The sequence below is a fragment of the Pezoporus flaviventris genome, unplaced genomic scaffold (genome assembly GCF_033815535.1).
Source record: "Pezoporus flaviventris isolate CSIRO_AGI_PZ_B2104156 unplaced genomic scaffold, CSIRO_AGI_Pfla_v1 ptg000001l, whole genome shotgun sequence".
NCBI lineage: Eukaryota > Metazoa > Chordata > Aves > Psittaciformes > Psittacidae > Pezoporus > Pezoporus flaviventris.
This window is the reverse complement of record NW_026892549.1, coordinates 12,721,664-12,749,069: the sequence shown is the minus strand read 5'-3', so window position 1 is coordinate 12,749,069 and position 27,406 is coordinate 12,721,664. Positions and strand designations below refer to the sequence as shown.

The 27,406-nt window shown below is 38.3% G+C and overlaps 1 protein-coding gene across 2 annotated transcripts in view; it reads right to left on the bottom strand.

The window, feature by feature from the left end:
• The window catches only part of KYNU (kynureninase), a 57,706-nt gene extending 30,572 nt beyond the window's left edge, over positions 1–27,134 (bottom strand). Inside the window, exons 1-7 of one of the 2 annotated variants that reach the window (XM_061445180.1) lie at positions 26,983–27,134; positions 20,981–21,170; positions 16,390–16,510; positions 9,636–9,718; positions 3,608–3,669; positions 2,156–2,227; positions 672–746 (exon numbers count right to left, since the gene is read on the bottom strand). In XM_061445180.1, coding sequence (XP_061301164.1) covers positions 672–746; positions 2,156–2,227; positions 3,608–3,669; positions 9,636–9,718; positions 16,390–16,510; positions 20,981–21,149 — 582 coding nt within the window. In that variant the 5' untranslated portion in view covers positions 21,150–21,170; positions 26,983–27,134. Of the gene's footprint in view, positions 1–671; positions 747–2,155; positions 2,228–3,607; positions 3,670–9,635; positions 9,719–16,389; positions 16,511–20,980; positions 21,171–26,840; positions 26,870–26,982 lie in introns of those variants that run through there. The other variant, XM_061445188.1, reaches the window with a different exon arrangement.
• Between the last annotated feature and the right edge of the window lie 272 nt (positions 27,135–27,406).

The window sequence follows — 27,406 nt, the reverse complement described above, 5'->3', positions numbered from 1 at the left end:
GAAACTCTAGAATTAAATTAGACATGTTACTGAAAAGAGCTTGGACAAGATTGTTGAATTGAAAGTAGCTGTTATTATCTCAACAATCTTTGCAGATCTATCAAGCAGTCAGGAGTGGGCTCTTTACTCACAAGTTGGCTCAGATTTCAGAAGCAAAAGGTCACTATCAGTTTATAGTAAGGTGGCAAAGTTCCCAATATTAAAAAGCAAAGGAAGGCAGTCTTTCAAATTAATCTGAATAACACATTACTCAAAGCAGACCTTTCCCTTAGCCTATCCTGGTACAGACACAGTGTTGTTTATGTTATGGCAATCTTTTACCTTTGAGCATTAAAAGGACAAGAGCGTTTCTCAATTAGATACTATATTTTTCAGTTGTCTCAGGATGCCATCAGTTTTTTGCAAACAGAAATATAAGGTATAATATTTTTTTTTGGTAAAGCAAAATTAACTAGTTGAATCAGACAATTATAAAATGTGTTCTAAAACCAAAAAAATATACACAGAAAGAGACTACATGATTCATAAATTTTACCTAAATGTATTAGTAGAAACAAATTAATACTTCCACAGGCTGATACTAGAATATTTGAGAATATATGACTACACTCTCATGAAACATGCTTCTGCCCATTATGACAGCAAGCACAACTGACATATTTCTCACCAACCTCCCGTGGCTGTATCATGAGCATGCATTTCTCCACATCAAGTCCATGAAGTTGAAGTTGAGACTCAACAGCATACTGAAAGAGATTTCCATGCAAAGCACGTTAGCGCAAGTACGTGATAAAAGAACTAAAAGAAAAATGGACAGACACCTCAGAACTTCAGAAAAGGGATTCAGATGCCTTGCCTTTCACTAAAATTAACACTTGAAAGCCTAACCCAACTCCACTGAAAGCTTCATAGTTTTTTGTTTGAAAAAGATCAGAATTCAATTCACATCGTCAGACAACAAGGCCAGAGTCAAAAACTAAACCCTACAGCATAAGTTCAGAATGAGGGTGGAAATATGGTGGAGGATGTGATTAACCAGATGCCAGCACGTAAAGCCTGATGCATAACAACCAAGGAGAAGACTGAACATCTCCTCTCCAGGGGCCCTGGGTAGCTACTTGGCTTGGTAGCACATGCTGCTATGTGACATCCCAGCCTGTCACATATGCACTGCTCTCAATGCAAATGAGTTTTGGCCAACACATACATGCTGTGCCACGCTATCCTCATGTCTTCAATTTCCTGCATAGCTAGGAGGAAATGAGAGCTCTAAATTCCCAAGCTATTTTGAAAATACTATCTACTGATTTTATCAATAAATAATTGTTCTGGAGATCACATTAAAATCAACGAATAATGGTATAAAATGGTTCAAAATTACATGACAGGAACTGAAGTGACAGCAGTTGCAAAGGTTACTACTGAGGTGCCATAGAAATTTAAGCAAATGGATTCCAAATGTACAAATGTGCCTGGAACAAATGTGGGATTGATATGAACATTACTTAGAATGAAGGTAATTTGAGGTTTATACATCTGTGCCATCATCTTCATTACAAATAAACCTGTTAGTAGCTTGAGTCATTTTTATCACACCTTAGGGATCAAATTTGTTATTAATTTCCATGGGTTTATGGTATTGATGATAAAATAGCAGTGGGCCACAAAACCAAAGATTAATTTGCTCTAAGCTGTTGTGCACAGGCTATTGTCTTCTATTTTATAGCAGAAAAATTATGTTTGAACTAGTAATCTAAAGTGCTACAAACAAACATTTCCATTTCTGTCTGGGGATATCTAAGTGTTAATGTTGTGAGTTTGTATTGATTTGGCTCCATAAAATAAAACAGCAACAAGAATTAATAAAAAATTTACAACTTCAGTTGATTTAGCCCATTAGTTTGTTCAATGTCTTTAAAAAGACTAATAAATCAATGTACCCATTCAGTCGTTTCCTCTTGTAACATATTTTATTTGAACAAAAGGAATAAAGCTATAATCTGTAAAATATGCTGAGCTCAAAAGCTTCTGACAGATTTTTTTATTGTAATGTTACTTGGACAAGATGAGCTAATAAATATTCAAATCAGGCTACTAATATTCTTTGGAAAAACATGATTAATAATACAAATATGGTGAAATATTAATTTCTTACATGGTCAGAGGGAAATGCTTTGCCTTCTAGAAGAATTTTATAGCGTCTTGGAGTAGGCTTAAAGAAAGATAGCTGTTAAAAATTAAAAAAAAAAAAAAATAATGTTGAAATGTACCTAAGCAGAGATAAGAGAGACTCTCCCAGCATATAGATTAGTAAAGACTGGCTTACTTTCATGCAGACTACAGAAAATTCCCCCGAAGTTACAAATATTTCTTTGTCCATATAACATTCATCAAAGTAGGAAAACACCGTAATACTGCATTTCACGTATCCATAATAGCCATAAAAAACCAGCAGTGAAAACTTGCACTTACAGGAATTGATGGCAAAGCATTGACTGCATCCAGGGAAGCTGGGATTTCACCCAGTGCCATCCCACAGACATACCCAGCTGAAGAGTAGAAAACAATGCAAAAGAAACGGATTTCCAGTCCTCCCCTAAAGCATTAGTTATCAAACCATCCCATCCTCTGAAACAAGACTGACCAGAGGACTAAGCCTTCTGCAAAGACCTTATCTCAGCACCTTTAGGTGAATGGTTTTCCATCTCAGTCCTTCACATGAAGGCAAGCTGAGATTGTCACTAGGCTGAGAGGACTAGGAGAAGGTTTACAAGCCTTCTTGTTCCTGCTGGCAGTGGTTACACACAGCTCAGCACAGGCTTTGTACTCAAGCAGTTTGGCATGAGTCTGGCTTCATTACACTAATTCAGGGCAGAGTAGCCAGGTAAATTGGCTTGGTACTGCTTAGTACTTGTCCTGCTTCAGGGCTCTTAATTTAACAAAGGTCAGAGACACTACAAAGGAGCATATCCCAGGAATAAATATTTTTGTGTGAGCCACACAAAATGAAACCTCACGTCTTCACAAAGTTGAATCAAATCTTCGGAAATACTAGAGAATGAGACAGGCTGTCTGTAGCCACAGAGACAGTGCATAAGGAAGCTACATTTATGGTCACTATGTTATAAAAATCAAACGCACATTGCAGGCATATATAAACCAGCATAACTCAAAATGCCATCACGTGTGTGTAACTGCATTTTAAGCTTGACTGATACTACAGCTTTGTCTTGCTCACACTTGAGCTATTGTTTCTTAAGCTGAAATTTGGTATGAAAATCAAATTTGATGTTATTTGTAAAATTTCTTTAATATCATCTCCTTCCTGAGGATGACATGGAGCACATGAAAGAACAACTCAGACTTGCCCTCCAGAGTCCTTGAAAATATTTTTCTGTCCAGCTTTTCTGCTTAACAGCAAGTGGAGACAGGTCTTGCACAAGACAAAACATGATTCAAGATACAACTCCCAAGGCTTAAGAAAAGTTAGGCTATCATCCAGTGCTGTATTTGTGAGGTCCTCAGGAAACATTTTGCTTACGTGCACAAGGAAAGGGAAAAAGAATACTTGCCAACACGACATGAAATATACATCTCAAAGACGTACCATCAGGAGGTGCAAGTTAACAGTTAGTCCATTCATTAAGGCTACTTCCTGTCTTTTGGCCCCTGAAATAATAAAAAGAAAAAGAAAAATGGTTGGGGCATTTTCTTTATAATTTCAGAGAAATCTAGTACAGTGTTGAGAAAGCAAAAGTATGTTTTCAGTCAAAGTCTCTCTAAAGACTGGAAAGTAAACAAATGTTTAAGGTGTCCTCACAGTAAAAAAAAATTCTTGTATGACTCACTACACAACACTGGCAGGAAAATATTTCTTTTTTCAGGTCAGCCACAGAAAACAAAAAACAATGACGTGTTTCCATTTCCCAGCAAACCACTGGAGAATTTATTATCATTAATATCTCAGACAAAAATCAGGTCAGAAGACTATATAAAGCAAGACTTACAGACTTATTTATTGTCATAAGTTTGTTTGTAAAAGCAAGTCAGAAAACATATCGAGACAATCATCTCTTCTAACTGGTTACTGTAATGTCAAGCTAAATCTCATACCTAATTAAAAAAATAAAGCAAAATTTGCCTATTGAACATAACAGACCATTATTACTGTAGCAACCTAGCAAGAAGCCATACTCCCATACCTTCAAGGAAGCTAATAACAGATGCCTTTTGGCCACAGCTAATCACAGGCAGAGCTAATGGAGTAACAACTAATTGTTATTACAAAGTATTTAGTAACAAATTCTCAGACCCTTATCAGCCACTGGTGAAAGATTTTAGGTAGAAAAAGGGACTGCATGTTAGGCAGGGCATCACTGACAAATGGGTAAAATCAACTCCTCTTTTCTTCTGTTTTGCCTGGTATCTGTTGTTGAAAAGCAGTAATTCACCTTTGACACAAATCAGTGCTCTGAGAATCTTTTTCAGCTGGAAAATGGGCTCATGCACCTTGCCCTACTTATTGCCCCAGCAGTAGAGTTCAAAGGTGGAAAGAGGTTGGAGACAAGATGATGAAGACAACTGTAAGCAGGTGGGGAGGGTAGCAGCCACCCTTGAGATCAATAAAGAGGAAAAGAAAACATGATGTTGGGGTAAAAAAGGCAAGGGGAGCCACAAGAAATGGAAAGGCAAATCCTGGGTTTCTCCTGTCCCTGCTTTGGAGGGCACACAAGGTCCCAGCCATCAAGGGGGAAAGGGAGCAAAAGCACCAAGATACTCTCACCATATCGCCAAGCTTAGGTTAATGGAGTTATTACTTGTCAGCTAGAAAAAAAGTCATAATCATGGGCTGAACTCATTACAAGCAAATATAGCCAAAGAAAATGAAAATCTGTAATCAAGAACAGTTTATTCATAAATCCTTCCTAAGCAGGCCTCAGCTTCTGCCACCACAGGAAAAACCAAGAATGATTCTGACTAAGGTATTCATGGGCTTTTTTTTTGTGTGTTGCCAAAATCTCCAAGTATTCGACAAAGATTTCTCAATAGCTGTTAGTGACTCCAGAAGACCTGTCCAGGGGATGAATCAGGAAGAAAAAGAGATGTCGTGAATAAGTTCCCTCCTTCAGATAGCAGGAGCATCATCAGGTTTGTTGGAAGAAGTACAGTTAGAACTAGTTATTCATATGAAAAAAATAAGTTCTTTTCCTCATTTAAACTCCTCTCCTTTGCTTTCTTTTCTTCCTTGTGACAGCACTGCATCTGCAGGCTCCATGCTGCTTGAAGAGGTCACCTTGTGGCTGCTCTATTGCAAATATAGAAGACAGCTAGAGAGAGTGATTGCAACTCAAAACAATACTATTTGCAATCTTAATATTTCTGTGGAACTCTTGAGGCTGAAAAAACAGGATAGCATCAGGAAATGGTTCTTAGTTCTCCCTCTGTTCCTTCCATGAAATCTGTGGCTTTCATAGCAAATTCTGCACAAGCAATCCTCTGCCTGCTGTACTGTTTCTGTATAAAACAAATGGTTAATCTGCAAATCACTTTTAGCTACATGCTAGCATCTCAAATTAAATATGACACTACATTTGTCATGTAAGTCTTGGTCTTCCATAAATTATATATTTATTAAAAGTTTTCCATTATTGAATTTCATGCCCACAAAAGAAACCTCATCTGTGTCATTGGAAAACTGTTATCCTCTATAACCTGCACTGCATTTCAGAAAACAACCTTTCTATGATCCAATTAACCTATTACAATATTCAAAGACCCAGCACACAAGAGACAAAATTATGTTTGCTTTCTTTATTTCCTAACTGTATACAGTATCTCCAAGCCAGGCTAAAACCTGTATGTTCTGCTTGATAAATCTCCTCTTTAATAAAAGGAAGCAGCATTTGCAAAGTACAACTTCAGAGACAATTATGATTGTGTTAGGCAGACACTACCATCCTTCTTCTCTCTGGCTGTAGTGGGAGCCTGAACCTCATCAGAGTAAGTAAAAAGCATTTTGTCAAATGACTGTAAAAATGCTAAAGGCTCCAATTCTGAAAACATTTTGGTTATTGCAAATAAACCATATCACTCAAAGTCACTACAAATCTGCCTAGCATTCAGTCTTCCCTCAACAGAGACCTGCTCAAGCTCATTGTACAGCAGCAGCCATACAGTAATTTTGTTCCATTGGAAGGAGATCCTGCCAAGGTTGCAATGTTTTGATAAAGTCTGCTAGGAGAAGCTGAGATTACCATCACCGTGTTGTGCCACTCAGTGTCAGCACAGAAAAAAAGCTTTGGCCTCCACAATGTGGAGGCGTTTCACAATGTATTTTCTACTGTAACTTTCACTGAACAACCAAATGTGACTGCACTTAATAAGCAATGTGTTATAGCACTATAAACCATTAAACGAACAAAGATTTTTCACAGTCTTTAGTCCATTCCTGAATAAATCCCACCAAATAATTTTTACTTACTATTACAAGTACTTAGAGTGAGAAATGACAATTTTTACTTCTCCTCCATAGCATGTTAAATATTGAATAAAAAACAGGGTAAAATTCTCCTTATGTTCTTACATAAAAATCACTAAAAAAGGAAATTCAGAAGTCATTCAACTTATACATACTCAGTATTACACCTTGGGGGTAAACAGTACTTAATCATAAATACTGCATTGGAAGAAAGCATTTTAATATAATATCTTTCCTGCATTTCTTCTCTTAGCCTTTTCACTATTCCCTACAATTTTAAAATTCAGAATTTATTACAATGTATCCATTATTTGGGAAATATTAATTCATTTGCATACTAAGAATCATTCATCTAAGTCCTGAAAAAAAAAAAAAAAAGAGACTATTATGCAAGTAGAACCCTGTTGGAATGCAAATCTGAGGGCCAGATTTAAATCCAAACCACATTTTATAGTTCAATTAAACAAAGCCCCCAAAATCCTGGAGAATAAAATTCAAACCAATAATGATGACACACCCTTTACTTTTCAGGAAAGCAATGAGGCTATGAAACATTTCCCAGTAAAAAATTTTAAAAGCAAATTAGGTTAATGGTAGGGTGACCTCAGCCATAATTTTTATAAGAACTTTAAAATATTCATTTAAAATAAACAAAATTATAATAAGGTCCGTGCAGTCTGGCCATTGTGATTTAAAAAAAAAAAAAAAGCACCAGTATCAACAGAATTTGGAAAAGAAACGAAAAATAAGGAGACTGACAAGCAATTTGATGAAGTTTAAGCAAAGCTCTCATTTCCTTCTCCTTACATCCAGAATATGCCTATATGCCTTTTAGTTCAAGAAATATTATAATACACACTGAGCTGACATCCTCTACAAGACAGGTGGCTAAGGCAAAAGAGGTCCAACCTAACTCTGCTTTCTGCAGTGACTCTTAACCTAAAGCTAAGGCTAAACCAACCCCAGCACCTGCAGAAGGTCAGTGTTTATCCTGCCCCAACATCCTGTGGGGAGTTCATGGGGGCCCACATTTTGCAGAGGCAAACATTCACAGGTGTTACAGAGAAGGATGATAACTCAGGTACTTCAAGCTGCCCTTCAGGTTATCTTGGCTTTCTCTCCTGGTTATGTAAAAAGCATCGGTGGTTTTACCTTGTTACTTTACTAATTTAGGTGCTTGAATGTATGTAGTGTTAGTGTGACTACTTTCCCATTCTATTAAGACATAAGAGAAATTGTCAGACCTCCATTTAATTAAATTCAAGGTTTCAATTTCAAAAGGCTTTACTATGCACCAGGCTGGTTGCATGACAAGTTACATTTCCCCATCTGCTCACAGCTTACCAGTTACACCCTACCAGAACAAGAACATCCACTTGCCAGGAAAGATTGGTCAAACTAGAGAAATCCTTAAATCACCTGCATTCAGCATTTCAACACCCTCTATCTTTTTAGATTCTCACATTTTTATGTTCTGTGTTAATGGATGAAAGTACTGAGCATGCCCTTGAGTGTAATGAAAGCAAGAAAAGCATCCTGGTTTTGGCTGAGATAATTTTCTTCCTAGTAGCTGGTACAGTCTGTGGTTTGGATTTAGTATGAGGATAATGTTGATAACACACCAATGTTTTAGTTGCTGTTGAGTAGATCTTACCCTAATCAAGGACTTTTCAGTGTCCCATACTGTGACAGTGAGGAGGGGCACAGGAAGCCTGGAGGAAGCTCAGCCAGGACACCTGACCCAAACTAGCCAAAGGGGTATTCTGTACCACAGTATGCCACACTCGGTATAGAAAGTGAAGGGAGTTGGCCGGGAGCTGCCAATTGCTGCTCGGAGATGGGCTAAGCATAGAACAGCGACTGGTGAGCAATTGTTTTGTGCACCACTTGTCTAGTGATGCCTGGTGTAGCCATGCTCATATTTGTGATATCTTAGTGCTGACATTATGGATAGACCCACTACAACAATATTTTCTTATATTTATTCTGCTCCAACAATAATGTCCCGTATTTTAGCTATTTGGAAATTTCATGAAGAAGTCAGGAAGTGACTTTATTTATAAAGTTGTCATGAAACATTCCTTAACGTCTCTGTTTCCAGTTGTACAGATCCCATTTGCTTCTCTTGAAGGAGAAAAACCATAACTTTGTCACTAAACACTTGCCTATAGTTGAAAGAGAAATTATGAGATAATATCCCATGTACAGTAGGTCAACTTAACACTAATATTTTTCCTTAGTGATGGCACAAATGAACACATGATAATTCAGTTCTGACAGTCAGTATAGACAGTTGCCTTCAACAGCTAAATTGAAATACTGGCCAAATCTCACTATAATCTACTAACCTAGCCTTGACAAGAGCTCTAAGTGTTGGGGAGAAAAAGAGTCTGAGAGACACCCTGCCAAGATCATTTCTCTTCCCCATTCTCTCAGCAACAGCTCTGAAGGAAATTACAGTGAAAGATTATTTCAGCAACTACACACAGGTTTGAGTAAGAGGTGATGGAGGAAATTTGCATTCAGACTCACACAACTGCTTCTATGACTGGTGAATTCAACAGAAGTCTCCAGGGCTCCTTCTCAGTCTCTAGAATAACCAGAAGCATTTACTGACAAGGTCCTGCAGCACTGCAGACTCCTCAAGGGGTAGAGCACAGTAATGAGTACTTACAAATAGCAGGTTCTGCCCCAATTATCTGCTTCATTGACATAAGCAGCTCCCATTATGAGACTGGATTTAGCAGTGGGGAAAGGAGGAAAAGCAGAGATTGTCTAGATATAAATAATTTTTCAAAGGTGAAAGTTCATTGGTTCACTTTTAGAAGAGTGACTGAGAATCTATAGTGCCAAGTGCCCTTGAAGAGGACTTCATGTGTAGACAAAGTGGTTTATGATGCTCCAAAAACCCCTTTGCTGCATTTAGTTTTAGGATATTGCATTTGCTCATATATTATCGCAAACTTTCATCTCTTAAATTGCTTGCAGTCTTAAAGTAAAGTGTTGTTCCATGCACAAGGCACTCAGGAAAACTACTTTAAAACAACGGAATGCAAGGAACTAATTTCGGGTTACAGAGTTTCAGGACTTTCAGTCTGAAAAGAACCCAAATTGGTTTCCTTGTCCAGAGAGAGTTTCTCCAGCAGTTCACACCTACCAACCAGTTCAGCCATCAGGTCCAGGATGCACTCATCTGCCAAAACCCATGGGCGCTGACCATTGAAATGACCATGAACACCTCTGAAAAGGAAGAGGCAAATGATGAAAACATGCTCTGGATCAGTTCTAAGAAACGCACCTGATTTGGAGACCCTACCTTTGGAGGAGGGAGGAGGAGGAGACTCACCTAAGCTGAGCACAGCACTTTCATCATGCCACTAAAGATCACAGGAAATGTAATTAATTTGTTGGTTTCTGACAGGTTTTTGGTTGCTTGAAAACTATTTTTGCCCAAAGAATTACTCTAGAAATCCCCCAAAATTAAAGATGATAACTTTTTCACAAGTCCCCTTGAAGTTGCTGTCCGAGTACAAGATTACTTCGAGAATGGTCATACCAGGAGAGGACATGGTGGTGACCAGTGCAGGACAGCACCCTGCTAACTCCAGCTCATATAAACCACAGAGAGCAAAGATCACCCTGCAGTTTCCCCACCTGCATTTCTACCTGAACATTGTATCATACAGAGAATGGTAGGCTGGAATACTGCCTTACTCCAGATGGAGGTATTTCTTGTCAGAAACAGTTTCTGTCCTCCTGAATCTCCTGTCTGAACTCACCCTTCTGCATAAACCAGCAGGTACTTAATGCATATGCAGGGGAAGTACCTGCCCAAACAGAGCTGCTTGCTAAGCCTTATTGCTTATCTTCTCCCTGCCAAACTGTTCTAGATCTAAGTGTCCATAAAGCTTTTGAGTTTGACAGAGAGTGTTTAAAAACTTAATTCTGCAAACTGTTCCTGTCTACAGTGAATCAGAGAGTCACCTTAAACCTGAATACATCACTACTCCAAAATGACAGATATGTACATGTGGTTCTGGATTAAGTGCTCTGAACTAATTTTTGCTTCAATTGTGACAGAGAAGTAAACTCCTAAGATAGCCATCATGCATATATAAATCAAAAGTTGTAAAGATGCTTGAACATGCAGGATGAAGCATACAGATTTAAATGCAAATGAAGGCAGACTGAGAAAAGTAATAATGCTGCTAATCCAGGGGAACATTGTTCTGGGCTCCCATCTCACACTGGATGATTTTCGTATTTGCTGAGCACCACAGGGTACTAGTGGAGTCAGAAATACCAGGCTGCATGCGGGTTGAGGCAAACCAAATATGAAGCAGTTTCAAAACAGGGTCAAAACCAGTAGAAAACTGGGTAGAGAGCAAATAAGAAGCTCTAAGGGCTGTGATAAGAGAAAAAACCAAACAAACAAACAAACAAAACTTCTCCTCCTAAAAAAAAAAAAAAAAAGGGAAAAAAAAAGAAAACCAAACTAATAATAAATCTTCTAAAGAAGAATAGGCCCACAATGTTCACTCAAAATCATTAGAGGACATCTGGCAGATTAAGACATGAGAAAGGAGGGTGTATGAGACACATTTAAAATATTAGTTTTCCCTATCCACCTTGTACTTTCCTCTCCCAGGTAGCATTTCATTCTGTCTCCCTCACAAATTACCTGAATATTTCATAGTCAGACCCTTTCTGACTGACTAGGGTCTAATTCACACCTCCTAGGGATATTTCCAAAAGAACAGCAGTCCTAGTCCTAAAGAACAGACGAACTGCTCCAAAAAGCACAATTTGTATTAACCACTTCATACCTCTCATCCTTGCAAAATACCATTAGTTTAGGTCAGCAGCTGAAGAAGGGCACAGGTACAACTGAACAGCTCTTACAGATAAAATAACTTCCCTATGTTCAAAAAGTCCAGCACCATACAGATGACCCTATGTTCGACAAGTCCAGCACCATACAGATGACAAGGAGGATGCCAAACCCTAATATGGATAAGGTCACGGTACACTAGCTGACTGTTTCTCCCTCTTTTAGAATTGCTCTCTGATGAGACTTTGATAGCAGAAAGCGGGCAGTATGAAATAGCACTCATTTACAAGAACATTACACAGATGACAAATAAAGGCAGTAGGTGGGTAGGAGAGAAAACGTGGTAAGGGGCAGGATTAGTGATAAAAGTTCCTCCCTTTTATAAGCTATAACACAGCTGTGTTCCCTAAAGACAGTCATATATATTTCACAAACAGCAAGACATTTATTGCTAATTTCCCTTCTTATTCTTAACTGTAATATAGTGATCAAGGGACTTGGGATAATACAGACTGTTAAATTAAAAAATAAAAAAAATAAAAAAAAACACAAAGATTTTCTGTGGTTGCCAGCCCAAAGGGATCTGTATTTCTGAAAGAGGATACCAAACATAATAAGATGGGAAAAAGAAGCCCTAACTACCTATGGGATTATCTTTCATTAACATTCTCTGATTTTATAGCCATTAGTGTCCTTCTAATGGGAATTTACTAATGAAAGCTCATTCTACCAGCACACAGAATTAACAAAATTTCAGAACGAATTTCCAAGTTATTGTGAAAACAGATATGATACGTTGGCTATGAGAATATCTTATTTTAAGAAGAAAACATGCAAATTTAAGTATATTGAAAGAAGGAAGAGCCAGCATTTATTGTTATTCATATTCATATTCATATTATTATTATTATTATTATTATAACACAGCTTACAGCCTGCTTCCCTCTTGATGGCCAATATAAATTCAAAGAGACAAAAATTATTGCAGCTAAAATGGTAGTTAAAGGCATATTCTTGGACACTTTTTTTATTTTAATCACATGAAACTCTGTAGACTTTGCTGACGGCACAATACATCATATTACACTTAGGTTGTAAAATTCTATTCTCTGCCTCAGAGAATTTATATCTCTGTATATTATGCCACCCCTCTCTCAGCTCTGGTAGGCAATGGGGGTAATAATCTTTAAAGACACAACTGCAGCACTTCTGGCATTCCCCTCAGACACGGGCAGCCTGTGTCTCACTTTGTTTCTACTGCACCCTAGGTAGCAAGAGAGATTTGAGTCAAGGTACCCAAATTAATGAATACAAAATGTGGCCCATCAAATCATAAAACTTCATACAAACAGAACTATTTATTAAGCTACTGTGACAGTTTTTCATTGTCCAAATTAATTTTTAGTCGGTTACTACTTTTTTTTTTTTTTTCAGTTTGGCAAGGAATCACAATGCCACATTTTACTCACTGTTGATTTAAAGCTCGCTAGGGGAGCTAGAAACACATTTTCCGATATGATCCCAAAGTTTCAAAGGTGGTGAGAAAAGGGATTTAAATTAATTGCCAGCTTCAGAAATCTTCTGTGCTCATCCAAATCTTGTTTAAGTGGAAATTTTATTCTTGCTTCTTTGCCAAAACTGAGGCAAGGTATTTAATAAGCCAACACAGACTTTTAAAGTTTGACCATGGTTTCAAGCAAAGAAACAGAAAAAACAAAGGAAGATAATATCCAAAGAAAAAAGAACTTTTTGAAGCAGTAGATAGAAGGCAAACCTAAAAATCTCAGGGTATTAAACCAGGCATTTACAGCTCTGACATACAGCCTGATGAAAGGTACAATGCAGACATGACTTCTGCAGAATGGCAGAAGTGGGCTTGTCAAACAGAACATAACCAAGCCCCACCAGCTGCACTCCTGTTTGCAGGGCTGTTATATCTTGCAGGATTAATTCAGCACATAGAACCAAAGATGACTTTCAACTCTGTGAAAACAGTCTTTGTTGCCTCAGATGTTATTATAAAGCCTTCCACAGACTTGAAGGTTTTGTCTACCGTGTTCACATCAGAAGCTTGTTGCCAGATTGCTTCAGTGCTTAAAAGCATATATATAAATATTTTGTTCTAGCCTCAATTTATTAATTCCTAGTTTATACTTATTGTGCCAGCATGTTATTTCACATAAGTGGCTCCTTCCCTCCCCCCCAGAAGGTTTACCCCTTAACACATTGACAGAGATCATTTTTCCTTTCAGTCTTATTTTTGCTCAGCTAAACAACTCTAATCCTCAAGGTTTCCACACAGCAGGTTCTCCACTCCACAATCACCCCAATAGCCCCTCACAAGGGCATAACAACCAGCTATGACAGACTCCCTTCTGTTTAATAGTCCACTTTAATGAGTTATTCAATGTAAGATACATTGCCCACTGAAGCAAGTATGTTTGCATGCAATAATGATTCTATAAAATACATCAAACAGTTCTGGTGGGGGAAAGGCAAAACAGGACACGACAAAGCACCTACAGGCCTTTCTCCACCCCAGCAAGTCACTTGAACTTTGGTCTTTTAGATCTAAAAAAAAAAGGAAAAAAAGAAAAAAAAAAGAAAAGGATTAAGAATACCAAACCAGAAAATATATGTGAGGACGATGATGTAAGAGAAGAAAGCTATAGCCCACCATTTAAAGCTGGGCCCAGGTAGAAGGGGCAGTAGTGAATTGTAAGAGGGAATAAAAGAAATGCATGAGAAGGCCTTTTTCTCTCCAGGCCTTTCCCTAATTAATTGCCACCACTACACAGAGCTGAATCTACAAGCTTCCCTGCCCTTGACCACAGCTACTGCATATTCTTCTTTTTCACTCTCACCATTAATTAGAAGCAGCAAAAACTGCTTAAATAGACTAGTGGCTATTTCGGATGAGTCCCAAGACACAAAAACCAGAAAATGCAATAAACCAATTTATAAGAAAGCCAGAATCTCTATCATTGCTGACTTGAAGGATGCACCTCATTTGCATGCAATTTCTTAGACTTTCACTACTTATTTATCTAAACCACAGGCAGTAAATTCCACACTGCCAACACATGAGCCATTGAACATGCTTCTGCTGATAACAGCTACTACCTTAGACTAGATTTTGCTAAGTTGTTCTTGGTACCTGGAATAAAAGTACTCATTTCTACATCTCCAAACACCTGTTCCTTTGGAGTCCCCAGCATCCTATCTTGCTCTGCTCAAATTAGGCTTGACTTTACCCTGACTTTCTCAGTTGATTAGATGCACCTGCAACTAGCTGAATATTTGTTCCAGGGTTTTTTTTATTTCAATTTCTGTTTGTCTTGTGTTTTGAGTCTGTTTGGTTAGGGGTTTTGTTTGTTTTTAAACTGCCTGATTTATTCTAGGTAAGGTGTTTGGGGCCAAGCTGTATTTTTTATCAAACAACGTTTCTATATTTGCTTCCTCTCTTCTGATGGCTTGAAGTCATGTTCAGCCATACTTCCCCCTTAGATACAGCTGCTGGAGGCACTTTTGATCTTCTGGAGAAATACGATGCCTACCTTTTTCTTTTGTTATTTTTTAATCACTGAGAAAAAAAAAAAAAAATCCTTTCCTGTTGCAAAGACAAACATAAGAATGGAAGTGAACCAGTGAAAAGGTGGAGTGAAGGAGCTGAAATATGTTTGCACTCCAACTGCATCATTAACAGCTAAGAGCACTGACTTTCACCTTTTGAAAGAGCTCACCTGTTTTCTTGCTAAAGTAGGTTAACCAGACAGGAATGGGCAGGATTGCCATTTTTTCAAAAGACTGGACAAACTGCAGCACCATGCTGAATGAATAACCAGGAAGAACAATTACTTCCCAAAGTTCATATTCATTCTCAACTGTCTCACTTATAAGAATACAAGTAACAAACAGGAAACAGTAAACTATTTTTATTAACCCACAGTGTTCATATATTAACAAGTGAAAGAGCAGCTACAGAGCTTGCATATTTACATTGTGAAGCCCTCATCTAGACCATTTCTACTGAAACAAGGCTGCCTAGTCAGCAGAATTAGTTTTTCCCTCTTCTGCCTTCCCATATTTCCTCTGCTCTCTCACCATGAAACCACATCTGTTTCACACATATAATGTACCCTATGAAAGTGTTTGTCTCTCTCCCAGCTCACTCATTCATCTGGATGTCATTTTCCTTTCCCATCTTCAGCTCCATGGTTTTTATTTATCTTTTTCTTTACTCATCCCTGCACCAGGTGCTCAAGCAGGTACTGGGCACCTCAAAGCACAAACTCTATGGAAACCAAGTATAATAATAATTAAAAAAAAAAAAACAAAACAAAAAAACACGCACTTTTTTTTCCTCCCTGTATATTAAAAGCTTCCCATTTCCTATGATGCCTATGCCCCTTTCCTGCAATGCTGAAAGTTGTCTCTCCTTTGTCCTCCTGTCTCTCTTACATCGCGTCTGTTTGGCAGAGCTTGTTGCAAACCACTCAGTTCCTCTCCAGGATGTAACTGAGAAGACAGGCTTGCTTTCTAAATAAAATGAAGTTGTCAGGCAGAGACCCCGTTTAAGAGGAGCCAAAAACCTGCCAGCACTGGTAGTAACACCACCTGCGTGAGGTGCTATTCCAATGGACTGCCCATTGCAAGGCCTGCAGAGTGAATCACATGCAGTTAAAAATACTAATTAGAAAATCATGGGGTCTGAAACTGAATCATATTCATTAGCAAGCAACAGCAACCAAATGAGTTTGTATCTTGTGTATAAGCACATGTAGCAATTGGATGGGGATGGTTAATCTGTGCAGGTCCCCCAGATGAGCCAAAGCAGAGCATTTATGCACAGCACAGGTTATAGCAGCTGGAAGTTTCTCTTTGTCTGTTTTATGGCTCATACCTTTACAAGGAGACATAAATAGTGCTAGGGAAACACCGAACATGTTTTACTGCTGGGCTGCAGTGGTTTTAACACACTATTCTTCTATTCACACATTTCCAAGGCAGATCCCAAAATAAAAAGAAGTGCTCATTTGAAGCATGGGTTAGTACCTCTTATATTCCATGGTGTACTCACATTCGAGCCCACTTGTCCAGTTCTTCATCCAAGTAAGTTTTCACTTGCCTTGGCTGGAGCCCAAGAGAATTCCCAGCAAAGTATATGCAGCTTTCTTCTCCATTCACCAGGCCCAGATCAGCTGTGGAGGGAAATCACAGAAATAACACACACAGGGGTGTGAGCACAGGAGGGACAGCACGTGTCCACATGCACACGTGTGCCACCACCCAGAGTTCTACCCACTCCACGTGTCCCTGGGACTTCATGGTCCTCACATGTGAACTGAAGTGCCACATCCTGACCTTCCTCCATAGAGACCACTCAGGTGACCCTGCAAAAGGATCTAAGGAGGACAACTGGAAATTTGCAAGAAATTATTCCCCTCATCCTTCTGCAGTTTTCGGCTGAGTCCACTTGCACCTGTTCTGGAGCTAACCTGAGTTCAGGCAGCATCAAATCCCCAGGTCCCCTGGGGCTGCTTGGGAAGCAGCCTCTGGCACTGATTTTGTCAGGTCTGTAACAAACGGTGAATGAATAAGGAGCATTTTCCTGAACACTTTTCTTCCATCATCATTGCATTCCTACACTGAGTTGTGAAATTACTTGAATTTTGCATTTAATAATATACATTTTTAAATAAATTGCATTAATTTATGCAATTTAATAATTTGCATAAAAGGTAAATCTGTGTCTTTCACGTAAGTTCTCCCTGCATGATTAAATCACTATTTAGAAAAATGTAGTCATTGCACAGAATATTTCAAGGCAATATCAGAAGTTCTTGTCTTGTCAGCATATATTGTGGGCTGCACTTCATGTCATCATCATTACCTGAGGAGGAGGAGGAAAACTATGTTGACAAATCCTTTCAATGATTAGGAGAAAAGCAAGGCCTTAGAAATTCATAAATACTAGCTCTAGTGAGATTCTGAACAATCTAATTACCCCATGGCATCATCTATCAATACAAACATTGTCTTTTTCTATTATTTGTCATGTTAGAGATTCTTGGAGGGACAAGTGATGATGACCTACTAGAAGTAGCAATTAATTTGCATTCATCTATACCTATGCTTACAATACCCCAAAAGCTAACAGTAATATTTTCTGTAAATACAATTGATATACCTCAGAAGAAAGAGCAAATTAATGTACATGTTAAGATATATGCTAGAAATGAATATAAGGTTGCATTTATGTCTGAAAATTTTATGTTAGGACTGCAGAAAAATAAAATGGATGCTTGGAAAAGATTTCTTACTATCTTTTGCATTAACAATTGCCAACTTACTGAACTTCACCAGAAACACTTTTTCCAGAAGTATAGACAACTTGGGTAATTTCTTAATTAAAGATTTTGAAGCTTTTAAAAAGCATAAGTCAGAGAGCAATTTCAACCTAATCTGTTTTACAGATGCTATGTCTGTTTTTCATTTCTATTCTAATATGAATGAAAACAGAGAGGCATAAATATTATTCATGTTCCTAGATCGGTTCTATTAGCAGTTCTTCTCCTATGAAAAAACACAATAAAACTATCTCATTGGGAACAGACAGAAGGGTCTTGGCTCAAGTATTTGGAGCTTAATCTCACAAATACTCTTTTTGCTCCAATTAAGCATTAAAACAAGTAAGGAATTATAAAAAAGTTATCTTTTCTTGCACCACAGTCCTCTCCACAGGGTCACTGTTGGAGAGATACAGTATTGCAACTTTGATAAAGTGTATTTTTCTGCTTATATGCCTGCTACATTGGATATTCTTTTTTCACGTTATCAACTCTATATAGGGCTGTACTCTTTTTCATGAAATAAAGTTTAATTTCCTCTTTCTAACATTGTTAAAAGACTCATTTTGGACCACTGCTGCTTTCCAAACTAGGCTTGTTTTTAGTAGCATTTTTGTCATTTCACAGCTTCTCCTGACCAGCACATTTTTGTGCTCCAACATTTCCCTGGTCACTGTGATATTCTTTACAGTAACATATTTGTTGTACAAAGACTAGCACTTGTCTTTCCCCAAATTACTTTACCCTTACTTCTTACAGTATTGAACCTTTTTTTTTTTGGAGGAGCTGTGATTGAATATTTCAATATAGATTGCAGGTCAAATAGGAAATAAGCACAACTCATGAAATAAAGACTAGTGTAAAACAAACAGGAGATAATTATTGAAAAGTGTCCTTAGAGTAGCCTGAATTAAAAAAAACAAACAAACAAACAAACAAACAAAAAAAAAAAACAATTTACATTAAGATTAAATACATTATAAATTATTTTCACACCTACTCAGATTTGCGCAAACTGGTCAAATCTAATGGCATACATTGTTGTGCATACTGATTATACCCATTTGTCTACAGTAAAGACAATTTCTAGAAAAAGCAAGTTTATTTTCAGAAATATTCAGTCAAAAAAAAAAAAGGAAAAAAATCAATGTCTTTACTATCCAGAAAGGAAGAACTAAATCTGCTTATACATATACATGTCCTATCCTTTGCTGAAGGATAAAAAAACACTTCTTTCACAACCTCCTATACCCCATCTCAAGCCCTCCAAACAAGAGTCAGATTTATACAGGTAACCACTTCCTTTAACTATCTCTTCAGGGAAATATAGCTCAACACTTCCACACCAGGGTATCTTTTTATTCCCAAGAAATACAAATGATGCTCTATTCATTTACAAGCTGACAAAGCACAAGCCATAGCCTTAATCAGATTGGTGATTTGGTGCCCAACTGCCATCATCCAGTCATTCTTACCTTCATCCTTCAATGTATGAGAGAATATTAAAAAGACATTGTTGTCAGCTTGGAGAAGAGAGAGGAGATCCAAACATTTCTCTAAATCTTCTACTATCATCTTTTCTTATTTTGTCACCTGAGCCTTGTCCCTCATGCTTGCACAGAAAAACCTCAAAGATTTGCCAGGGAGTTAGTCTGCTAGTGGTTTCCACTTGATTGATACAATAAATAAACAGCTGTGACAGTTTGTAAGTTAATAACGAAATTAAACTCTTATGATGACTTTCTAAATATTTTTATGTACACCATCTTACAGTTCTTTCCTATGGATATTCTTGTCTGCTGCTTGTAAGGCCACATTTTAAAACCTTATTGTAATGTTTTATGTAAATATATAAAGAATATTTGATGGCTAATATCTGTAATGACATTTATCTTCAGAAGCATGTTGTCTAGCTCCTGTGCTCAGATAAATGTCATAGGAGATCTGTCTCTATGGTATAGACACAATGTAAATACGTATATATTTACCCTCCTGACGTTTTTCAGCAGGGAAGCTGCTCCTGATGACAGCCAAAGCACAGAAAAGAAAGACAGGGGAAAATGAGGAGGAATAAACCCCCTCATTTTGGGAACACAGGAATGGTAGGTTCTGCGTGCTGTTTGACTGGTACTACTTTGTAGACTGCTTACCTTCACTGAAACTTACATACCCATATTCTCCGCACTAACCATTATAGTAACTGTAGGGAAAAACAAACAAACAAGCAAACAAAAAAACCCCCTACAAAACATCATCAGTCTTTGGATCTAAATATTATAGAAATTGAAAAACAATAAAGGAGGTTGAAAGGAAATAATTAAAAACTGTCACAGAGGTATCACATAGCTTTTGCTCCCCATGTATTTGACACATGACCTGAAAGTAAACCCAGACAAGACTTGGAAAGCAGGAGAACAGCCATGCTGGCTCCGTAGGTGGGTGCTCCCACTGGGTTTCCCTGCATGGTTTTGGCCAGACACAGCAGCATCAGGTACAAAAAAAAAAACATGGAAACTTTCTGTACTTTTGCTGGGCTGGGGATGCTAAACCAAAGCAAATGCTTCCCTCCCATAATGCCAGCCATCCCATGCACCCCTCCTGCCCGCATAACACACCCAGGCATGAAACAGGCTCCTTGAAACAACTGACAGATAAGGAATAAAGCAGAAAAAAAATTCAAGAATCACTTTGCATGGCTACATTGAATAAATGTGCAGTTATCTACTTGCAGGCAATCATGAGGAAAGTGGGAAAGATCTTCAAATAAAAGGGTTTATTATGAATTATTTGCTCAGATCAATTATTCGTTCTGAGGCCCAGTCTTCTATTTGGCCTCAGGACAAAAATCATTTCTACTACCAGCAATAAGGCATAAATGTTAATATATGTATCATCTCTTTCATTAACTTAAAAAATATAACTAGGTAGATAACACCAAACTATATTATATGAAGGAAGCAACTGCTCTGAACTATTGTAAGCAACATTGCCATTTCAAACCATTAAATAGAAATGCTTCTGCCTATAATTTTCAATCAGCCACTATATTGTTCAAAGCAGCTGACTGACAGCATAAGCACCATGTAAGTACCATATCCTCGCATTTTATTCAGGAAGGAAATGAGAGCATAAAGCTTTTGGTGCTAGAATAAGTTGATGGATTGATTTAGCAACACCAGGGACATACTGTGCTCAGATATGACTGCAATTGCCCAATTATCTCATAAGTGACAATGATTTCCAAAGATTTGTGATAAACACATGCTAAAGATGTGAAACCCCTCCCTTTCCCCCCACTTCCTTTCTAATTATAATTCTCACTTGGAGGCAGATCCTTGACTTTTGGGATACAGAAACATTCACGAAGATGCTTTAACTCATCTTCTTCATCTAAGTGAAAAGCAAGTTTCTTGTCTGCAGGACTGCATCCTAGCCGCAAGGCAGTTTGTTCTAAAATGGTTGCTGGTAACACAGGAGAAGATGAATCCATTTTCAGGTCATTCAATTTCACCTTAAAATGAAAAATGCCACAGTTTAGCTTCTGCAGTATGCATATTCACAAGTGGCTGATAAACAGCCACTAAGGCCACATTGTTCAAGACCAAAATTTACTTGATTTAAAGCTTTTAAAAAGTGAAGTATTTGAATAATGGTAAAACTGATCAATTCAAGTATTACCAAAGCAACATATTGCTGTAACCCCCAAACACCTTTTTTTTTTTTTTTTTTGTAGATACAATGCTCTTTCCCTTATAAGCTATATCAGCAGCTTCTGAGTTCTCCCACCAGACCGACAGCAGTTACAAGCACTAAAATGTCATTCACAATTTTGAGATCTCAAAGCCAGAGACAGTATTATTGTTTTTTCAGTCTCTGCTCCTGAAAATAGCAGGTGCAAACTACACTGAAGGTGTTTCCGGGCTGTGTAACATTCAGCCTCTTCCAACTTTTCTGCCTTAAAAAATAGGAGGATGTATTTGTGTACAGCTGTGCTCAGGTACAAGGGCAGGATACACATGACAGACAGAGACATCATTACAAATGTAGATTTCAAGACCAGAACCTTTAATTAATATTTCCTTCTAGCTATACCAAATATCCTGGTGCTTTAGCTGCTTGTCTTGGGGAAGAAGTCAAGCTGCACACATGACAGACCATAGGTTCTAAGAGGATATCCAAAACTAACTGCAAAATTTACAAGCTCATTGATCTTGATATGAAATGGAGTTATGTACCTGTAATGCTCAGAGACATACATCATGATGTTCAAGATAGCACTGGTGCACTTGACTTTACAAATATACTGGCAAAGAAAATTTATGACATGTGCTCTGCACTTCAGGGCAAAATTTTGCCAGTGCTGCCTCCTGCGTCCTGTTGCAGAAGGAAGGGGTTCATTGAGGTGCTCGTTGGTTGGCCCAGTTTAGGAAACTGTATAGTTAGACAACAATCCCTGCCTTTCAAACATCCCCAAGAGTTTTGGTACAATAGGAAAACGTTATCATATAGGCCAAAATAGGGCAGATTAGCACATAATATGCAGCTCAGAGCCACCAGAGAATATAGCTTTTTCCCTCTGCTTGAGAAAGAAAACTTTTAAGTACATAACCTCCGTAAGTACCAGCTATCTTTTCTTAAAGACAGTAGTATACTACAGATAGCTATCCAGGAAGCTATGGATAGAACACGGACAATTATGTGGGTTGTAGCCAACTGAGCATTACATTCATTGTCACTTAACCTAGCTTGTTTTTTTTTTGTAGAAGAGGGATTCTTAGAATGAGTGTGATGGCATATTCCGTTTGCTTGTTTGTTTGTTTGTTTGTTTGTTGTAAAACCTTTATGATACATTTGTCTTAATTATTTCACAATGAGTCCATAAATGCAGATTAGAGTTTTTTAATCAAAATTTTTATGCCAACCTCTCAAGACCATCTAGGAGAGCTTCACTGATACATAATGGAAGGACAACAGTTGGCATTGAAATATAAAGCCTTAGCAAGCACATCCTCATTAGTACCAATTGAACCAAACCTGTTTAGCCAAACAGCCAGCATGGTGCTAGTTACCTGGTTCAGTTTTTTATCATTTAGTTTACGATAAGAACGTTTTCTTTTTCCTCTGCAAACTCAGTATCTTACACAGTAGCAGTTTTTCCTTTCCCACTAGCAGAGTTAAAAAAAAAAATAAAAACAAACAAACAAAAAAGCCAGTTGAGCTCTTTAAGACCACAGTTTTCATTTAGCTAATGTTCACCTTTCCTGGGAGTTACTGGAGATATTCTATTTTTGTGCTGTCTCCACACAGGTTTTTCACACCTTCTTATTGTCACCAAATTTATCATTCCCACTCATTCATCCTAATCATCCCTTAGCTGGTAAAAAGGAAAATAAAATTGCAAAAAATACTTGAAAAAAGATATTTTAATATCTTGTTTCTCAGAGTGCTTTTCAAGGTTTCTAAGAGGCAGAGGGCTGCACCCAGACAAGCAGTTGGGTGTGATGCTAAAGTGCCTGAGCTGGCTGGAATCAACACATGCTAGGGTCATGGACACTACAGCCATCACTGATACAGGCACATGGTTATAATGTAAAGACACTGTAAGATAACTTCAGTTTCACTTCTTCAAATTACCAATTTTAAGAACCCATGAGCTTAATAAGTAAATCAGGGTTTCTTTTCAAGAAATCTTGAAATAGGAACTTGGAAAGTAAAACTACTTTTTGTTTCCAAGGCCTTATTTCTTTGATTTACAATACTAGTATGGGCATTCTGATTAAAGCTTGTCCACTACACACTCACACAATCAAGATATAGTCCTCTATTTTTAATAATGAAAATTTAACGAAAATTATGGCATCAGTCCTTGGAGAAGGGGCTGGAATTCAAGTCTCGCTGTCTTCTTCCAGATAAAAGGACCACACAGTAGTCTGTGCAGTCTTTTCTATATAGGCAGAAAACCCTTCCCACCTGAGCTAATGTCTTTTTTTGCTCCCCAGTGACATAGCTCCTGAAATACGAGGAGTCATCCTGAAGTAAGAGGAGTCATCCTTTAACCTCTCTAAGCATATAGCTCACTTGAGTTAGGAATATTTGTTCAGTGATGCTCACTTCCCCTAGACCCTAAGAGAGAGACCAGGCAGTGCTGATACTCCTATCACTCATGTCGTCTCCTGTACACAGCCTATGAGGAAGGTTTGGGATCCTCTAATGTTTATCTCCTGGGGTCCACACAGGCAATGCCAGCTAATTCCCCTGTAATTTATGATCAGGAGGTGGGGTATAAGGGTGCTTGAAGGACAGTTTGGTTCTCTACACCAGATCAATCTCATCTGGTCAGTAGATTCTCTGCTTACACCATGTGAACAGAGCACAGCATCCTAATATTTGTCTTACTAGTCACAATTTTTCAGTAATGACACAAAGTTATTACAGTGGATTTATGACTGTCATATTCCAGGTCATGCACTGACCTGTCTGGCAAGCATAGATGGGTTCTGTTTCCATTTGAGGCCTGACCCAAACCCCAGTGAAGTCAGTAGGTGTCTCTATTATAGACAAAATCTTCTGGGTCAGGCTTTTGGTTCCCTGTCATTGCTGTAGTTTGCTGCATCTGATCAATGACTTACATTTACTGTGATTCTTATTTATATTAAATTTTGACAGCAAATATAATAACAAATACAAAAATCTAGAAGCCAAAAATGATTAAGTGCTCAGAGGTATCTGATTTAATACAAACATTATGAAATAAGATAAAACTACTAAAACAAAATCAATCAAAATCCCAGAGATCCAATTCTGAGACCAGAATAAGAAAATATTTTTGCCTTCGAATGGGAATTAGGCTTCACAGAGAGGGAATACTGAAATTGCTTGGGTTTTTAGATTTATTTTTTTTTCCTGACTTTGTTGGATTTTTAATTGCTGGAGAGTCCCATGAGATAATTTTACAGTAGTTCATGAGTCATTTGTTGGTTTCTACATGTAGAGGAAATACATTTGTATAAGAACAGCACACCTTTATTCTATCCAATTATCTTCATTTAGCCAAAAGCTATATTCTGTATCCTCTTCAAATTAAAATTCAGACCCATCAGTCTAAAATGTAATTCCCACCTTGAGAATCATAGAATTATAGAGTGCTTAGGGTTAGGGTTGGAAAGGACCTTAAGAGCATCTAGTTACAACACCCCTGCCAAAGGCAGGGATGCCTCCCACTGGGCCATGTCACCCAAGGCTCTGCCCAGCCTGGCCCTGAACACTGCCAGGGATGGAGCATTTACCACTTCTTTGGACAGTCTGTTCCAGTGCCTCACCACCCTCACAGTAAAGAACTTCTTCCTTATATCTAACCCGAACTTCCCTTGTTTAAGTTTAAACCCATTTCCCCTTGTCCTATTGCTACAGTCCCTGATAAAGAGAACCTCTGGTATCCTTGTAGGCCCCCTTCAGGTACTGGAAGGATGCTATGAAGTCTCCATGCAGCCTTCTATTCTCCAGGCTGAACAGCCCCAATTTTCTCAGCCTGTCTTCATATAGGAGGTGCTTATCATCCTCGCGGCCCTTATCATCCCCCTGATCATCCTCGTGGCCCTCCTCTGGAGTTGTTCCAACAGTTCCATGTCCTTCTTATGCTGAGGACACCAGAAGTGTAGTCTCACAGAGGTAAGGCTGACTGGTCTGTAGTTCCCCGGGTCTTCCATTTTCCCCTTCTTGAAAATGGGGGTTATATTTCCCTTTTTCCAGTTGTCAAGAACTTCATCTGACTGCCACGATTTTTCAAATATGATGGACAGTGGCTTAGCAGTTTCATTCACCAGCTCCCTCAGGACCTGCAGATGGATTTCATCAGATCCCCTGGACTTGTGCATTCAGGTTCTTAGGTTCTTGCACCTGAACATCTCCTACAGTGAACCTTAGGTCTTAGTCTCATAGTCCCTGCATCTGCCTTCCAAGTCTTGAGGGGCTTGGCTAGAGCACTTACCTCTGAAGACTGAGGCAAAGAATTCATTGAGAACCTCAGCCTTCTCCAAATCCAGGGTAGCCAGTTCTCCCATTTCCTTCCAGAGAGGGCCCATGCTATTTCTAATCTGTTTTTTGTGAGAAACATACCTATAGAAGCCTTTCCTGATAATTGCTGATATCTTTGATGTCCCTGGCCAGACTCAATTCTAACTGGGCCTTAGCTTTCCTGACCTGATCCCTAGCTTCCTGGACAACATCCCTGTTATTCTTCCCAGGCCACCTGTCATCACTTCCACTTTCTATAAGCTTCATTTTTCCTTCTGAGATTCCTCAGCTGCTCCTTATCCACCCATGAAGGTCTCCTGGCCTTACCCCATTTCCTTCTTGTTGGGATGAAAAACTCCTGAGCTTGGAGCTGGTAATCCTTGAATATCGGCCATCAGCCCTGCCCTCCAGGGCTATATCCCATGGAACCTTACTGAGAAGGTTCCTGAAGAGGCCAAAGTCTGCTCTCTTTAAGTCCAGGGCAGCGAGTTTGCTGTGTGCTCTTCTCACTGTCCTGAGGATCTCAAACTAACAATCTCATGATCCCTGCAGCTAAGGCTGCCCTGGGGCATCAAATAAACACTACTCCTTATCAGGATTTTTTTTAGACAACTTAGAGCAGAAATAGCCACAATTTTAAGTGAAATGACTTGCCTTCACCACTCACTCTAAAAAAAAAAAAAAAAAAAAGCATTCAGGTGTTTTTTTCTTCCTTTCCTTGAAACTTTATTACACTTTGTGTTATAATAAATATAGATGACGAAATCAGCTTTTTTCTTTTTTACTTTGCTCTTTTAACTCTTCCAGAGAATTTTCCTGTTCTGCATACTGATACAATGTAAAGAATTCACCAATGTCTGTTGGCAATCTTTCATTTTCAGAAAGACCATATGCAATTTAAATTAAGGAAACAGTCATTGCTGAATATTTTATTGGCAGATACCAGCCTCACTGCTTCATCTCCCATTTTAAAACTATAAAAGACAATAGGTGAGCATTAGTCAGACACAAGTGACAAATATCCTGTTTTGTCCTTTATGCATAATTTACTGACTGAACAGAAAAACAGGTGTGAATATTAGCAAGCCATCTTACCAAAGTTACACAAGAAGGTCCATTAGGCTTAATTATAAGACTGATAATTTGTCCTACTTTTAGACCCACTTACTACATTTCTATAAATCTACCCCTCTGTCTATAACTGTATATTGATGTCTGTTAAAAAAAAAAAACAACAAAACTGAGAAAACTGTGAAGTCCCCTTGCCCCCCCTTTAACATTTTCTTTAAATATTCCAAGATGTTACTTACAGTCTTTCTAGCCAGAATAGTGATGACAATGAATCCCTGACTAAAAAGCTGTATCAATATCCTCAGAGCAAATGTCCAACGTCCTGCACTTTCTGCCCTCCAACAGTTGTTTAACAGGTTGCTAAATGCAGCTCAACCGACAAACCTTTGATATTTTCAGGTTAGTGTCCAAATGAACTCTTTGGAAGGAAAACTGGTGGTGTGCACATGTGTAAGCATACAAGTTTGCAGTACAGTTTGCAAGTTTACAGTTTGCTGTCAAAATCCACCCACTGAAAGCACTAATAACACTCTGAATTGAAGTTGCTTTAAAAACCAAAGGAAAACCACAGAAATGCACAGCACACAAGGGCTGATTCTCCTTCCCATCTTCACAAAGACAAAATTTCTTTCATGGGCACGATTTTGCAGAAGAAAGTTCCTA